General features: G+C 36.0%; 2 protein-coding genes across 2 annotated transcripts in view; both read right to left on the bottom strand.

Annotated features, from left to right (window-relative positions):
* Positions 1–4,804: 4,804 nt before the first annotated feature.
* On the bottom strand, positions 4,805–5,093 carry Sfp23F (Seminal fluid protein 23F). The gene is made up of 2 exons (XM_070999555.1): positions 5,027–5,093; positions 4,805–4,974 (listed from the first exon to the last, which is right to left on the bottom strand). Exons 1-2 carry the CDS (start codon positions 5,091–5,093, stop codon positions 4,805–4,807), a joined length of 237 nt encoding a protein of 78 aa, XP_070855656.1.
* A 194-nt stretch (positions 5,094–5,287) lies between these two features.
* LOC108013317 (uncharacterized) overlaps positions 5,288–17,065 on the bottom strand; it is a 42,644-nt gene continuing 30,866 nt past the window's right edge. The window contains exons 2-3 of the mRNA XM_065864865.2: positions 5,616–5,711; positions 5,288–5,544 (exon numbers count right to left, since the gene is read on the bottom strand). Of these exons, the coding sequence (XP_065720937.2) occupies positions 5,375–5,544; positions 5,616–5,682 (237 nt within the window). The 5' untranslated portion in view covers positions 5,683–5,711 and the 3' untranslated portion in view covers positions 5,288–5,374. The remainder of the gene's footprint in view (positions 5,545–5,615; positions 5,712–17,065) is intronic.

Here is a 17,065-nt window from a genome sequence, read left to right as displayed (position 1 = left end):
AAAACTGTTGCATACTTTTAGACATTCTTATAAGTGATTTAAAAACACTAGTGATTTCTAATTTAATTAAGTATGTAAGGTAACGTTTTAGAGCTTGAAAAAAATCACCAAAACTTTTGACGACACATGGTAAACTAAATTGGAATTCTTTAATCGAAAAAACTCCATGTCATCTGTTCATCTAAATTTCAAATAGCTGCGACCATGTGCACTTTTAATTTCGCTGGTTTCACAGGTAAAAAGAGATTCGGACTAGTAACCACATTTTTTTCGCTCAACTTTATTGGCCACTTTTACAAAATGGTTCGCTGCGAACAGCAACAAATCAAAGAGCAGTGGAATGAATTTTTCATTGTTTTTGCTATCGGGACAACTTTAAAGTTTAAACTGCTCCCTCGCTGGACATCTAATCAGTCAAAGAGTTGGACCAACTTTGGTCCACTGCACCCACACAGTCGCCGCCTGCAATTGTAACTTTGTGCCCGGAGTTTTCTCCGATTGCGTAACTTTACAAGGCTGTTAAAAAAACAAACCCATACAACTGGCGGCTTTCCAACTCGACTTCCAAGTGCGTTTGACAGTCGTTCTGAAAGGCTGAAAGGCCGAGGCCGGCAAACAATTTTCACATTTGTACTGGTCAGAAAGGCAAAAAGGAGCTTTCCCACTGGCTGGGGAGGAAATCGTGATTGGAGCTATATGACTTTGAAGGTTCAACTTTCCAGCGGGCGGAACAGAGCCTTCAAAATCATGAATAGTCTTAAACTTTACGAAAAATACACACCAAGTTCATGGTCTAGTTTTAAAAAGCCATTTGCTGGTTAAAGTTGATGGTTTAAGGACTTCTTCTAAAGAAAATTTTAACTCCAAATACTATATTTAGTAGATGTGTTACTTTCTTTTTTTATATTAATCGTCATTTTGATATTTTACGCAAAAGGTTTCCTACACCAATGATAAATATTTGTATACCAGTTATTAAAACAAAGTCAGGACGATTCAGAAATCAATGGTACTTTGGTACTTTATATTTTAAATAGAGCAGTGCGAAGAGTTCATTCCAAAAGACATAAAAAAGGATAACATAGGAACAAAGACGAAATTTATAATGGTGTCTAAAAGTATGCAACATTATTTTTTTAATGCATTAGTCCAAAGAATTCATTTAAAAAGACGGAAGAAAATGTATCATTGGAACTTAGACATAATGGTGAAATAAGGATTACTTCTCCATTTCTTTTCTTTGAGAAAATGGTAAATGGTTCTAAAGGGTCAAATACTTCACTTCTTTAAGATCCTCGTATAAGTTTGCTAGCAGTCTTACTATAACTTTTAATTTTATTTGTAAACTATCTATTTACTAGTAAATTTAAGAAGTTCCTGAAATTGAAGTCCCATTAGAACTAGTTATCGCCTCCAGTAAACCGATTGAGGCACTCGAAATAAAGCTGACCGCACTTCCATCGGTACGCCTATACGCGAAAAGGGAAAACCCCAAAATCGCTGGCGACACTTGCGGGTGCCCCATTAAGCGCAGGCAGCCGGGAAAAGCGGGAGAAAAGCGCGAGAAAAGCGGGGAAATTAGTGGGACTAGAAAGCTTTTACTGTTACCCAGCGCACTTAATTGGAATGCACTTGAAGAGCTCCAGTAGCTGAAACAGAGACCGATGCACAGGAATGTGAAGCACTCGCCAGCGAATTGGCTACCGATTTTATTTCCTCTTTTTCCCCACAGGGCCAATTACTAAAGATCGGAATTACCACAATTCCAGCAGTTGGCCAAGTTGCTAACGTAAAAGATGGAGTTCTGGGGGAAAAACCACTTGCCATAATCCCTTTCAATCAACTATGGTGAATCAGAGAGTTCTGAGTCCTGGAGCTCGCTCGAATCAAATTCCATTTGATTTCGTATTTATATTCAATTTATTCTAGATATTTGCTGCTCTATGCAGCATTTTCCACTTCGATTTGCTTTGCTTTGCCTTGGCTTGCGCTTTTTTAGCCTTTGCCAAAAAAAATAGGGGAGATGAAATCAAGCAAAACTTGTGCATTTTGATTTTTTGTTTTGTGCCAAATTGAATCGAATTCGATTGGGGAGCTGCAAAACCCAGTTTTAGATAGACTTATACCGAGTTTAGCTCGGTGCTGTATCGCTAATGTAATGCAAGTGGAGACTTTGCCGCATTCTGAGCCCATAATTTATGGCATTGCGGATTAACCGGCCCACAGCCATTTTAAAAATCGCTTAGCGTTTTGGCACAAATGAAACATCAAAGATTTACGAGCCATGATTAAGGCATTTTGCGGCACCCTAACAACAAAAGCGGCAAAAACAAAGGCCGGAAAGCACGGCTTTGGCTAAAAGGATGCCTCAACATGCCTTTCGTCCTGGCGAAAGGAGTGCAAGTGTTTCGCTGGCAAAAGTGTTGAGCTGAAAGTGAAATTCCCCCTTTTATTTATTGAATGTGTTAAGCGATGGGGGAAGAAGTTGGCGACTTTATACGGCAAGGGAGCCTGCTTTTCAGGCTGTCAGTTGCGGGAAGTGCTCTGCCATCCAGCTCGCTGTGAGTAATTGTTTGGTTTAATTGAGGGTTGGTAAATGTAAAGAAAATAAAATATTTCAGCATTTTTATTTTGTTTTCCTCTTCAACATTTATATTATATTTGATCGATTGAGCTTTTAAGTCAGTTAAAAACACCAATGTACCTCTTTATTATAAGAAATCAAATAGGGTTTGAAATTAAGTATACGCCTAGTTAAAAAGATGACAAACTTGTTTTTTTCACATTTTGTAAGTTTAAGTACAAAAAAATTCAGTAGGTTTTTAAAACATTTTTAAACATGCCTAAAAGTATGCTATGAACAACTGATGTTCGTATTTTAGAACAAAGCCCTCGTAAACATATATTGTTGCATACTTTTCGGCATTTTAAGCAAGTAATTCACGGTTTGGTCTTAAATTTTCCTTATAAAATTAGGAAAATATTAGCAAGACAACTAAAAACTCTGTAAATTACTAATCAGAGTATTTGCATTCTTAAGGATTAGCCACACGACTTAGCTGGGCTTTCAAATTCCAGTAAATCCACTCATTGTTCCCCTACCAAAAGGGACTTATTTTGTAATTAACATGAGCTTTGTGAGCTCACATCTTCGCCAAGGGCCATTACTCATGGCTCCCTTTAATTATGCTGGCCAGAGATTTGGCTCCCACAGCTTCGAAATTACTCCATGTAACAAGGTCTTTTACTTTCCAGGGTGTGAGAAACCAATTAAGATCCGCTTATTGCAGGGCAGCACCAAAGTCGATCCCTTAGATGATAGCGTACAATTTGTGTGGCCTTCTCTGGGGGATTCACCCTGCCACAATCGCATCCTGATTTCCTCCTGGGCGATTTGCATTTTTTGTTTATTTGCTACGCGAACCCTTTGGAGGCTTATAGTTTTGTAATTGTTTCGGGATGGACCCCCGCTGGTTGTTTTTTGTTGCCATTTTCGGACTGATTTCGATTGCGTTATCCCTGGCCGGCACTGCTTTAAATTGCTTGGGGCCAGTACCGATTTTTATTCCGTGTTTTTCCATCTTGTTTTGGCTGTGCGCAATTTGCATTTTGTGAAATGGCGGGAAATTGCGCGCCTCGAAGCGTGTGAATAATGTGTGAGCTTACCGAGCTCACTCGCTGCGAAATCCAAAGAGTGCCACTCGGGTGCCGTTCCAAAATGATTTGTAGGCATTTTAATCTAATTAATGTTGTCGCGATGGAGGCTTCCAAATAGCTGCACTGGAAGAACAACGATGTGTGTAGTAGTCCGGAAATTAAGGAAACCTCTATAGGAATATTCAATATGTGTTAAATTGTTTAAGAATTATTTTTTATCTATATAGATTTTTTAAAAATATTTTAATGGCTAATATTCTGTTTTATAATAAACATCAGTGATATAAATTGGTTAAAATAATTTATTATACATTTATAAAATTAAATGATCATTAAAAGTTTCCATGTTTTTGTTTGAATGCATGTTTAAAATAATTTGGAATTTTATACATTATTTAACCCATCTATTCGTACGAAATAGGCATATGAAGGTTATTATAATAATAGGTTATAATAAAAGTAATAATAATAAAGTATATGTAGATATAATTAATAAGGGAGGTTTTTATAGGACTTGTCTAAAATCTAAAAATATTTAAATTTGTATTTGTATACAAATTGTTTTTCTCTGTTCCCAGAAAAATCCCGACTGAAATTCGAAAAATTCACATTTGGGTCCCATTGCTAATTGTCTACCAAGTTTTGTTCCTTGTTTTTCGTCCTTCGTCCTTCGTCCTGCTTCCATTTCTTGCACTCCTCAACTTTGTTGTTATTCAGCCATTACGCGCACTTGTCGTCGGGGTTGTCATTATGCTTTCATGGCTTTAGTTTTGCCCAGGGCATAAGTTTTCTAAAAACACGAAATATGAATACAAAAATGGCAAAGGGGTGTAAGGAGAGGTGGGAAGAAGCCAACAGGAGCGAAGCTGTTGATGTCTTAACGACCTTCTGGCAAATAGGAAAAGTTCTGCCAAACTCTTTAAATCGCTTTTCCCTTATTGCTAAACTAGAAAATAATAGAAATAACTTTATATAAAATCTAAGAAGCTTAAAAAACATTTAACGATTTTTCCAAAACAGGAAACAAGCAAAAATACATAGTTCTAGTAAATAATTGCCTTACAAAAAAAATACTCCCCGTTGTACAAACAGGAAGTTAACAAATATGGACAGTTTTAACAGTGTCATTTATTTCTTAAGTATAATATTACTCCTTACATTTATCTTCACATTCCTTTATACTATCATAAGAAGTTCCAAGGACTTCGCATGCAATAAAGTTCATAGATGTGCATTCGTTCTCCCAACGTTTATACCCAATTCGGGTTATTAATGTATTACATGTCCCAAAGCCAACTAACTGATCGGCGCAATAGGCTGAAACATAAAAATGTTTGCTTACAAAAATGTGTTTTTCTTAAATACTCAAGATCTTTTAAGGCCGAAACACAACAAAGTATATAACTTATTAAGTAGATTTTAAAAAATATAAACATTTTGAAATATTTCCTATATGGCCAATAAACTTGTTCTTTTCGACTCACGGGGACGACTGAGAAAACAGAATCAATAAACTAATTGTCATCAATGTGGATTTATTATCCGCAACTAATATGATTATACTAAAATTCAAAAGAGTTAAAGGTGAAAATTAAACCTTGCTTTATAAAGAAAATACAGGTCACCCAAAATTAATACAAAACATTTATTTTTATATTTTAGAAAAATTATAAGACTTGTGTATAGTATTTTTATGATGTCTTTATATTTTTTAGTACTATCTTAAGCACTTGGCTTCACATGCCTTAATGCTTTTAAAGAAAGTTCCATCAGCTGAACATCCGGTAATGTGAACCCTTTTGCATATGTTTTCACTTGGTATATAAACAACTTTTGTTATTAACATTTTACAAAGGCCGACTCCACGGTATTTAGCACCACAGTTTGCTAAATGATTAAAATATTTCATCATCAATAATAAAGTTAAATTAAAATATTTTTTTAGCATATATACTCACCGTTACTTAGAGCCAAAATGCAACCAAATAGGCAAAAAGTTTGGAAGATAAATGAAAGAAGTTGCATTATAGGAAATTTTAACCTGTTGCGTTTGACTGTCTTTGAATGACTAAATTGAAGAGACCTGAACCATTTGACTTTAATGTTTATAAAATATTTGCGACTTAGGCATTCTTTTGTGTCCATTCCTATCACAAGTCTGCTCATTATAGGCTGTATTTATAGAGTTCAACGGCATATTGTATTTGAGTTAATCATCTTGCACCAAAAACCAAACACTTGTTTAAACATTTTAATTCTTATTTACATTAAATTTATAATACTAGGTAGCTATACTTTTTGCATTTGGCTTCGCATTCCTAATTTTTATTGACTCTTTTTGAAGACGCCACTCATTAATTTTTATTGTGAAGGAAGTATTGAGCAGATAAAATAAAATAATAAAAATAAGTGAGAAGTAAGCAGCACATTCTAAACAATATATAACTGAAGACAAGTCATGATGTTCAATTCTTTGTAATTTTTCTAAACATATTTATTGTTATTCATTTCCTTTCTTGTTTACTTTGTTGAATGGGAATCCTACACAATTCCACATGGATTTATTCTGCCCTTTTGATTGAAAACGAACATTTGATACGCAATTTCAATAAACAGATGATAACAAACACTTAACCCCCGGCAGCCCACCTGCAACCCCATTCAACCCCGAACAACCAGGTGATTGTCTTTTTCGAGTCCCTAGGGCATTATTGCGAAAAGCTTTGTGCAAATTTTCTCATATTTCCCTGGTAAGCTTTCCTCAAGGACAACTCAAGAAGAGGCCAAATAGCATAAGGCAAATATAAATATGCTAAAGGGGGAAACATTTGAGAAGCAAATATATTCGTATTTGTATTTTTGTATATCTTTTTTTCGTATTTTGCCCCAGTAATTGCTATTTGATACACACAAAAGGCGAAAAGTTGTATTATTTCGCTTTTGGCACATTTGCAAGGACTAGAAATACCAAAAAGAAAATTGTACAAAGAAATGATACATTTAAATCGCACTATTCTATGAATGTTTTCCATTTAAGCCAAGACCGGGCCATAAGCGAAATTCAATTAAAAACTTCAAAAGCCGCCTAACAATTTCCAACTGCAATTAGATGAGAGAAAACACACACAGCACAGACTATTCTGATTGCAACACTGAGAACCAGATACAAATGCAATTTATACAGATACATGAACGCAGCTGAGATACAAAAACTTCGCTTTGGCAAAGTTTTAGCTATTATGTAACAAAACGCAGCTGAAGGCAACTAAACTGAAATCCATACGCCCCATTTTCCCCATTTTCCATGGCATCCCACCCACGTTTAGAATTTTAGAAAAGCGAAATTTAATTGGTGTCTTATTTAAAGATATATAAACAAAACCAATTTTTATTTATATGGCATATGGCATCATTATTTCATAATGATTTAAATATAACTCAGATTCACTTTGTTTGACTTTTGAAAGCAAACTTAGTTTCAATGTGTACTTAAACTTGAAGTCATATAAGAGACCATATCCTTTTTGTTGATGTGCCAACCATGGAATTTCTATAGTCACTCAACTTAATTAGAAACTTTATATAGGCAATAGGCACCCACAGTATAACTTTAAATAAGAAGATGTGGAAGTAGTTGATTATGATATAGAAAATGCAAAAACTTATTAAAGTTGCTGGGCTAGAAAACAAAATTATGTTCTAGTTGGATTCATATAGGAATACATGTGTATATATGATTGTGAAATGTTTCAAAAAATTCTTAGACACTTCAAAAAATATGTTTACAAATTTAAGATACGCCTTCCCATTTCCCTCTATAAATTTAAAAAGGTATTCAAAATATGGAGTTTATGCTTGGTTTAATTTATGGTTTACCATTTATAAATATTAAATTGCATGTGTAATATTTAATTCAAAAATTGGTTAGTAATCATTATTCCATAAACTTTAATCCGCCGATAGGAACATTTTAATTATTCATTTTCGATTGGTCTGACAAGCTGTTGTCATTCGATCTGATACTGAACCATAGATTAATTTTGTATTTTTTTATGAGCCTTTGATAGCTTTGAGTGATAAATAATAATATCGTCGGTAAAAATTGCCTGCCTCGATTTTCCACTCGCGAATGTATTAAAGTTCCAAAGGCGCGGGTTATTTATACCCTTTGCTCGATTTGTTTCCCTTTCAACTCTTCATTTTGTCATTTGTTATATATGCCAGAACGGATTTATGTTGCCGCTGTCGAGGGTTTCATTATTATTTGTTTCCCCGGGCTCATTCGCAACTTTGCGGCATTTGGCATTTGCATTTTTATGGCAACACTTTCAGGGGCCTGGGCCGCAATTATTTCCCCATCTCGAGTCCTGTGAACCGAAAATTTTATTGCTCCTGCATCCGCAGCCGCGTGTGTGGACCTTTATCTCCCATTTTTTTCCAAGGGTGCTGGGGAACGAGGACGAGGAGGCATCAACAGTCATTTGGCAAATATATTGCAGTCACAACATCGCATATAACACATCAATATCCGGCCCGGCCACGCCCACCCACACATTCCGCCCCCAGCCGACGATTTACACATAAACAGAAGCAATAAGCGAACGAAGGACGAGAGCAAATTGAAAACGACAAAACAAAACTGAAATGTTGCGAAAATAAGAGAAAGTCGGGGGAAAGTTGCGGCAAAATGTGGGTGTGTGATGCTCTGTAAAAAGCAGGGAAAATATGTATAAGGAAAAACTAAAATTTCCATCTAGCCGGCAATTTTTACTACATTTTAAAAATGTTTAAAATATAAAAAAGTGTTAAATTTCGTTTCTTAAGGTCGTAATAAATAATGTGCCTCCGAAAAGTATACAATATTTTTTTTCAAAGTGTTCTTACTTCTATTTGAGCGTTTTGTAGTGGTACAGATATGATATGATATAATATTTAAAATAAATTTGTTATTAAGGTCGTGTTTTACATTTTAATAAATCATATTTATTTATTACGATTTTAAAAATAGGGGTTGTATTTGCAGTTTTGAAAAAATTTATGACACCTAAGAGATAAAATTATAAATAATTTCATGAGACCTTCGACTTTTTTAATGCCCCAGATACCCTAAAATCGATGTGTGCCCCCTTACAGAAGTTCGATGCGAGTACAACAGAAATTCGTTGTACCGGATATCCGCTTTTTCAGCATGTGACGGAAGTTGTTGTCCCGCTCTCACACTCACACTCACATTAAAGAAATCGAGGTGGCGCTCTGATAACTTCCCTTTCATTTTTCAGCTCGTTTTTTGTTTGTTTTATTTTTTACGGCCTCTGCAAGATCTTAATTTCGATATTGATGTCAAATTGTCGCTTGGTTTAATTAAAAAAATCCACAGGGTGCAGCAAAAGTGAAAATGGGAGGAGCCCAGAAACAAGGCAGCTGAACTGGGCCCATTTGTTTCGCCGCTGTTGTGGGTTTTTCTCTCGGCTTACTTTTTATTTTTGCGCATTTCTGCATTGTGTTTTCGTTCCATAACTCCCGAGTGGCTCGATTTGAGGACCAACACGTCGTCAACTGGACCGAATTTCAGAATTCGGATTCCAGAGCTCCATTGTGGCCTCAGGCTGCCAAAAGTTGGCACTTGCACTGCATGCGGAAAATACTTTACAGCTTAAAGATTTTATTTACAACATTTTACAAGTACTAGATAAAATTGCACAAAAGTAAAGATAAATCTCCTCTAAAAATACGGGGGTGCCACAGAAATTACTAGGGTTTTGAAATCACTATCAGATATAATTTTATGTATCTTAGAGTATGCAACAACGTACTTTAAACTCAGTAAACTAATTTTAGACACTTAAAATTACATTTAAAAGTGATTTTAAAACCGTGCCTTAAATAACTTTTAAATTACATTCAAGGTGTCTAAAAGTATGCAACAATATATTTTAAGCGCAGAAGAAACTACTATCCTTTATTCACTGCATACTTTTAGACGCCTAAAATAGCATTTAAAAGTGATTTTAAGAGTTTTGTGGTTTTTGTACCATTCAAGCGAAGATGCGAGCTGTAACGTGATTTCCTTTTTTAATACATACTTTTTATAAAGAAAACACCATTTTGTATTTACGAGAACATATGTTTTCAATAATTTGATTTATGTCCAATGGTTTACCACAACATATTACCACAAAAATTCACGCTACAGATGTCTGACCCACATATATGCATATTATAAATTAATCCACACGAAAACGCTCCATTTCATCAATGCCAATTGAGTTCATCCACAGCCAATGCAGATGCACGATAGGATTTTTTCACTTCTGATTTCAGCTACCAAAAGTTCAATATAAATTATTGATTATAATTTAAAATTTATTTTTCCTGCATGCCATGACGACTATGATGATGATGTTGCCATTGGTTTTTGTCTGCCATTCTTTTGGGATCTCTGTTTTCCACTCCGACAGTCTGACATTTTCAACGCCAATTTGCATTGATGGGTAATGAATGATGCAGGGGTTCGATTGTCGATGTTATCAAATATTTATGAATTAAATGGAAAATCATCAAACGGATAAGCCCGTTGGTGTGGTAAAGGGCTGTAATGGAGCATCCTTCGATTATAGCCAGAGCAAAAGTAAACAATTTTAATTGGAGTGTGGGAATGTTGCCGGAAAAACGGATTCCTAGAATAGAAATAATTGGCTAGATTGTTGGACGCCTAAAATATGATTTAGAAATTACTATTGTGGGTGCTTGTTCTCTTTATTTTAAATTGGATATTTGGATATTTGCACTTGCATCCAAGCAATCCCTTCTCATTTCCGCTCGACAAGATATTCGAAAACAGCTATAAACTTATCTGGTAACTTGGGAAATATAATTAAGCGAGCGCAAATTGAAATACGCAACGTGCAGTCAACAAGGTATTATCCAAAATAGTCCCACAAAAATATTCACACAAACTACAAACTTGGTGCAAACTTTGTAAGTAGCCCGGGACGAAAAGGACTTGGGCTCTGCGATTCCTGGGGCTTTTTGGAAGCAGCAGGATGCTGAAGTAACTTCCTTTTCGGCTTGTTCGGTGTGCCTTAGTTGGTTTAACTGGTAATTGCAGTTCGGAGGGGGCGCCAAGGCGCGAATTGCCCCAAAAAGTGGCCAAGGAAATGGGTTCGCGGAGGGTTATTTGGCGGAATTATATCCTCTGACCTCGGCAGCACAACTCAATTTTATTTTGCTACTTCCGCGGGCCAATTAAATGGCTTGGGTTGAGTGCAGGGAAGTGTTAAGGAAATGTATATTGAGAAAATTGCATATTTGGAATTTTTATACCAATTTTCCCAAAATTCCACCTACTAGAAATCACTTAGGAGTGCCCAAAAGTATGCAACATTATATTCAACTTATATTGTTGCATACTTTTAGACACCTTATTAGTTATTTTTCCTTTTTCACAGTCTATCCAAGGCCGCCAAATAGGGAATTACCCATATTTCATCCTAAAATCCCTGCCAAACAATTGATTCAATTCCATATTCCCGGCTCGTAAAACATTTTGCAAAAACAACACGAAGTAAGGAGAATGCTTTGCTTGTCTCTCACAAAAGTTTTGAGCTGTAAATAAAATATAACCATTTGGCACACTAACAGTATGTGGAATGGAAATCGTGCCAAGCGGGGTCAAAATCTGACTTTCAGCTTTTTTTCCGCATTTTGCCCTACAGTCGTTTTATCTGAAAGGCAGCGTACGTGGACCAGAAAACGGAAAAAACAATTTCCTCGCTCGGAACTGGCTTTAGTTGTGACCCAATAATGGCAACACAGAGTGGGATCCCTTTACCAATTCATGTTACAAAAGTTGTTCCTGTTTTTTGTTTTCATATTTTTTTGTATATCTTGGCTTCTAACCTTTGAGAATGTTTCAATTGGGAGTTGCCGTCGAGAGCATGTGGCCGCTGTCATTAAAATCATATGCTGCGATGGTCAAAAACTGGCGAGTTCGGGGGAAATCAGATATTGTTGAGTTGAAGCCAACTGTGAAAGAAATGGAAGTACTATACACACTCTTGGCCTAAAAAAGAAGGGTATACTTGGGTGAAAAGTACCTTAAGGAATTCGTTTAAAAAAGATTTAGATTTAATCAAATTACCAAAAAATCACACAAATTTGAAGGTGCCTACAAGTATGCAACAATATATTTACAAATCGAAAGCGCTTCGTAGCATACTTTTAGACACCTTTAAAAGGGATGTACAAAATCCCTTTGATTTCTGTAGTTAATACCTAATTTAAATCGATTCACCATCCCAATCGACCTCTAATAATCGTGGAGCTAACCATGGAAGCGTTTATTGTAATAAATGGTCTTGGTTAGAAACTTTCCAATATCTGTTCGAAAGAGGAGGAGTAAATTCAACGCAAATGTGTTCCCTACGTGCATAGCCCCGGGAAAGTTGAGGCCGACATCATGTTTGTGCTCCATTTCGTGGCCACACCCCCTTTTTTCGCTATAAGTGGGCGGTGGGTGGTGTTCTAAGGTTAACACCCTGTGGTGTGCATTGAGTTTCATGACGTCATTAGCGTTAATGGCTGTCCGTGTGCATTATGCACCAGTTTAAATATTCATTTTGCATTCATTTTTTGTTTAATGAAAAGTTACACGACCTGCAAATGAGCAGCGACTTGCATTGGAAATAATGAGCCATAAAGTGTTTGCCATTAAAGTTGCGGGCTCATGATGGTAATGAGGTGGTGTGGGTGGGTATATCCTAATCCTTTCGCTTTCATCGAATAGTTGAATGAATTTGGCCCGTTGTCATGGCGGCCTTTGATTCCACTTTGCTAGCCAAGTCGAGATAAGGGATTAAGTTCCTCGTGGCTTTTCGCAAAGCTCTCGGTTTTCCACACCCATTCTTATCAGCTAAACTGAACTCCTGGATTTTGGTTAGTCATTAATGAGGTGGTGACACGAGTATGTGAGTTCATGAATGGAGGAAAATATCCATGGCGTTGCCCTGGCAGTATAGGATTTCATATTGAATTTTGGGAATGCGATAGAAATCTGCTGAGCTTGTGGAATTCATTTCAATTAGGAGGCAGGGTTCTAGAGGATTTTGCGTTTGCTTTTATATGGATGATTTTCTATTGATAAGTTTAGACAAAGGAGCCTTTCATGGCATGTTGTGCAGAATTAAATTTATATTTATTTTAATAAATAAAATATTAAATTGACGACTTTGTCGAGTAAGCAAACTATTGTATATATACGACAAGAAATCTACTTAAGAGTGTATGTACTTAATAATAACTTTGTTGATATTGGAAATACAACTGACTCATCTATGTTTATTACGTTGTTTACGTACTGAATATTTAACAGTTCATAAAAATATAAATTAGTATACTAAAGAGAAGGAATCATAAAAATACAACATAATTTGTTTATATCTCCCCGATTGACATAAAACAGCTCATTGTGTGGACATCAAGTTGCATATCTGTTTCTGTGCTTTTCTCGCTTCTTTATAACCCTTTTAGGTTTAACACTCTTTCCACACTAGATGTTGCAGCGGAACTTGGGTGCAATACCCCCACTTTTAAGTCCTTATATGGCCCACTTATATTCCGCACAGAAAACCAACTTGCATGAGCTTAGTCAGCGCTTACACGCAAAAATCGCACACCTCAGGCAGTCATGGAATAGCATATATGGCTATATGTGTATATTCTCTGGGCATATATGTTCTTTTTTTACAAAATTCAACGAGGCATGCAAAATGCCACCGAAATGAAATGCGCAAACAACAATGGCGAAACAGGAGCAACAACTAGTTTGGTCTGACTACGGCTTTAGTTTTAAATTATTCTGCGCAATTTTATTTCGGTCTGGCCATACCTTCCCAGGAGGTGTTAATCAAATGGGCAGTGTGTCCCACATGATAAATGTCCGGAGAGGAAAACACATTGTGGGCGGTGGTGTCCAAATCCCTAGGGCTTCTCTTCGCCAAATGGCATTTTCAAATTTTGTTTCATACTGCCCGGGTCAAAAAAGGGCAAAATTTAATTTTGCCTTTGTTACTAGTATTTTGATCAGGTATTTTATACTTATAGAATTTATAAAACAAAACAAAAATAATAACTAAATTACTGAAGTATATTTGACTAAAATTTATTAGAAATTTTAATATAAAGTTAAGGGAATTTTTTTCTGTAGATGATGTACAATTTCTTTCACTCACTATTTTGTTGTTTATATTCAAGTGAAATTTTTAAGGATGAAACAAATTAAAAGGTTTAACAAAATTGAAAAATATTTTAGTGAAATTATTTATATTCTTGGTTAAAAATTATAATACTTAACCCTATTTTATGTAGGACTTATATTGAAAATATAGCTTATGAAAATGGCCATATTAATGATATATTACTAATTCCACCTTTTATTCTGTTTTTAATTTTCAAGTTAAATTTAGAATGAATTAATTATATTAAATTTGTATATATTTATATATATGTTGAATTTTTATTGAAAATTGTTTGTTAAGTTATTGAATTATTATTGACCTGAATTTAAAGCTTATGGAACTTAGCACTTAATTGATGTATTACTAATTCCACTGTTATTCTGTTGTTAATTTTCAAGTGAAATTTGGCTTGATGAAACAACAAATACAGTAAATACTTCAGGAGAATTGATCGCACTCCCAGTTACTTAAATTTCCATTGTAATTCCTTCATCGACTGTCGAGCTAGTTCCCCAAATCGCACTCGAATGCCCGCCATATTATAAGTTCCGGCTTGGCCTTGTTTTGCGGTTAAGTCCCTATGCCACATGCCCCGAGAAGTATGCCACGTTGTTGCCGTTGCAAATGTCGCTTTTTGCGCTTTTTTGCTGCCTGCATTTTATGACTCTGCTGCAGTGGTGTGTGTGTGTATGTGTGTGTATCTGTGAGTGCGTCTGTGTGTGTGTGCGAGCGAGTAATTGTTACATGCATTCAAGTTGACTTGCTGCGGTTTATCTGCATTGTAGCCCCCCTTTTCCCTGTCCCCCAGTCCTTACACATTGGGAATTTAGTGCCACGACAATGCCATATTATTAGTTATCCTTTCCCAGCCCCTGGAACCCCTGGAACCCCCCGCCCCCTGCCACGCCCCTTGTGAAACCGAGTTGTGCATAATAAATTAACCGCATGGCCGGTTCGAGTTTTGCTCATTAAAGCGCATTTGTATTTAGTTGTGCATAAAACATTAAGCGAAAATGAGCCAACGTGACCAGGACAAAGCTCATGTCCTTCCGAAATGCCTACATATATATATATATATATATAAATATATATATGTGTGTGTGTCCTTGCCTGGGTGTGCGTGCGTGTGCGTAATTACACATGTATCCTGGCTGCCCACTCGAAACAAATTCATTTCCATTCATATTTATACGGCAAAGTGAGAAAGATTACCATCGAACGTGGTGTTCGACCCGCTCTCGGGGGATCCCCTGTAATTATGTGATTAAAACGCTCTCGACCCGTGGGCCCCGTATTGATTTTAAATTGAATAAACTTGTAATTAAGTGAAACGGCCTTTCACTGCACTCACATCAATGTGTGGTTTGTGTTTTTGGCGGCTGGGGATTTGACAGAATGGAATCGAAAGGGTTTGGAATTTGCTTGGAAATTTAAGAAGTCCAATTATAAAATATTCTATATAGCCCACCAATGTAAGTGGCCTACTTAAAGCTCCAATTAGATGTTAATGTCAATAGTGCACTAAAAAAAATAAATTTAAAACATGTTTATTTAAATTTCTCAAACGTCTTTAATGAAAAAGAAGTCTTAACATTTCAGTATCTACCTACAACTTTTTTAAAATCTAAAATATTTCTGATAAATATAATAATAAGACTATTAGTAGATCGATTTTTTGAACATCTTATTTGAAACAAGTGTATATAAATCCCTTAATTATTATTTTTATATATCCTTCTCCCATTCTATTTTTAAAATCCCCTCACATATCCCAGTCCTAAGTTCAACAATAACCATAACCATAACTTATCTCCTATTTATGTATTCCATTCACAGTCACCAGAACAACCCTCCATATAGGAAAGGAAATCCCAAAATGTTATGATAAACTTTATTGCTCGAGTCCTTGGTATATATATGAATGAAAATGCAATTTATTTGCTAAATACCAGAGGGGGGCTCATGACCTTAGAGAGCCACACATTTTTTTCTGCTCCGTCACATTTGCTTAGGCATTCAGTGGGAAAAACAATTTAAACTTTCATTACAGCCAACACATTTTGTCCTCCCATTTTGGCCCTCACCCACATTTGGCCACTTGGGCGACACTCATTCATAAATACGAGAGTCTTTTGAGAAGTGCGAGTGGGGTAATTTTCCAGCTGCTTCACATCCTTGAGACCGACTTCTTCCCAGGGTTTCGGTTGCCTCCTTTCATCCTTTTCTCAATTTTTCATACCCTTTTGGATGGGTTTTATAGAAAAGACACAGAGTTATAAAGAGAAATTAAGTAAATGTATCTCTTAGTTTGTTTAGATACATTTAATTTTACGTTGTCAAAATAACTCTTTAAAACAACTCTGAAGATAAGTAGGTAAAAATAAAACACAAGAAATTTAAGCAACAAATTTTAAAGAATTTTATTGTTAAAATAAAAGCCTAAGTGTATTTAGGAAACCAGCAATCTTATATAGCCCTTCTTCCAACTTCTTGTGTGAAATTTGCAGGATTTTTGTGGCATCTTCGGTAGTTGTAGTGGTGCTGAGTAATTCAGCCACATCTGTGTGTGGCCTCCGCGTTTCCGCTTTCTTCACACCCTTCTGCGACTTCCGCTTCCGGTTCCTGGCGCTCCCTCTTATCATTATTGCTCATCAAGCGTTTCTAATGAAGTCGTAAAAATTGAAAACTTTCAAAGCATGTGAGCGTGTCCTTTATCTCCTTTCTCCCCCCAAACAACCATGTCCTTTTTTTGTGGCGTTGCGGCTTATGTGTTTTGCTTTATTGCCTTCTGCTTATTTTTGTACTTTTTTCCCGCCCTTCATTTTAGCCGGGTTTTTTTTTATGTCTCTCCCGCCATTAAATGTTTATTTTCCTGTGGCTTTTTCCCCGCTTTCTTTTGGATTTTGCTGTATGTTTTCCGTATTTGTTGTGCAAACTCACATAATCAGCTTTAAGCTCTCTATGCCAGCAGCTTTGTAGGCCGGCATACGCCAGCAAATATTTGCCAACAAACTCGGTTTGTTTGCTCGGTCTCGACCGCTCTCGATTTAATGCTAATTTGGTGTTTCAGCCTCGTAAATAATTACAACTGCCCATGGACATGAACATTAGCCCTAGGAATTGTTTAATTTTAGGTTTTGCCATGCCAAAATATTTCTGTTAGCTTAAGGTGT

This window comes from Drosophila suzukii, chromosome 2L (genome assembly GCF_043229965.1).
Source record: "Drosophila suzukii chromosome 2L, CBGP_Dsuzu_IsoJpt1.0, whole genome shotgun sequence".
Taxonomy (NCBI): domain Eukaryota; kingdom Metazoa; phylum Arthropoda; class Insecta; order Diptera; family Drosophilidae; genus Drosophila; species Drosophila suzukii.
Note: the sequence above shows the minus strand (reverse complement) of the source record. Positions and strands in the feature narration are given on the sequence as shown.

Excerpts from the sequence above, each read along its gene's own strand:
- Sfp23F (XM_070999555.1), bottom strand. The coding sequence starts at position 5,093 with ATGTTTATATTTTTTAAAATCTACTTAATAAGTTATATACTTTGTTGT. Across the intron at positions 4,975-5,026 it reads TGTTTCGGCCTTAAAAGATC|CCTATTGCGCCGATCAGTTA; the intron begins TTGAGTATTTAA and ends TTTATGTTTCAG.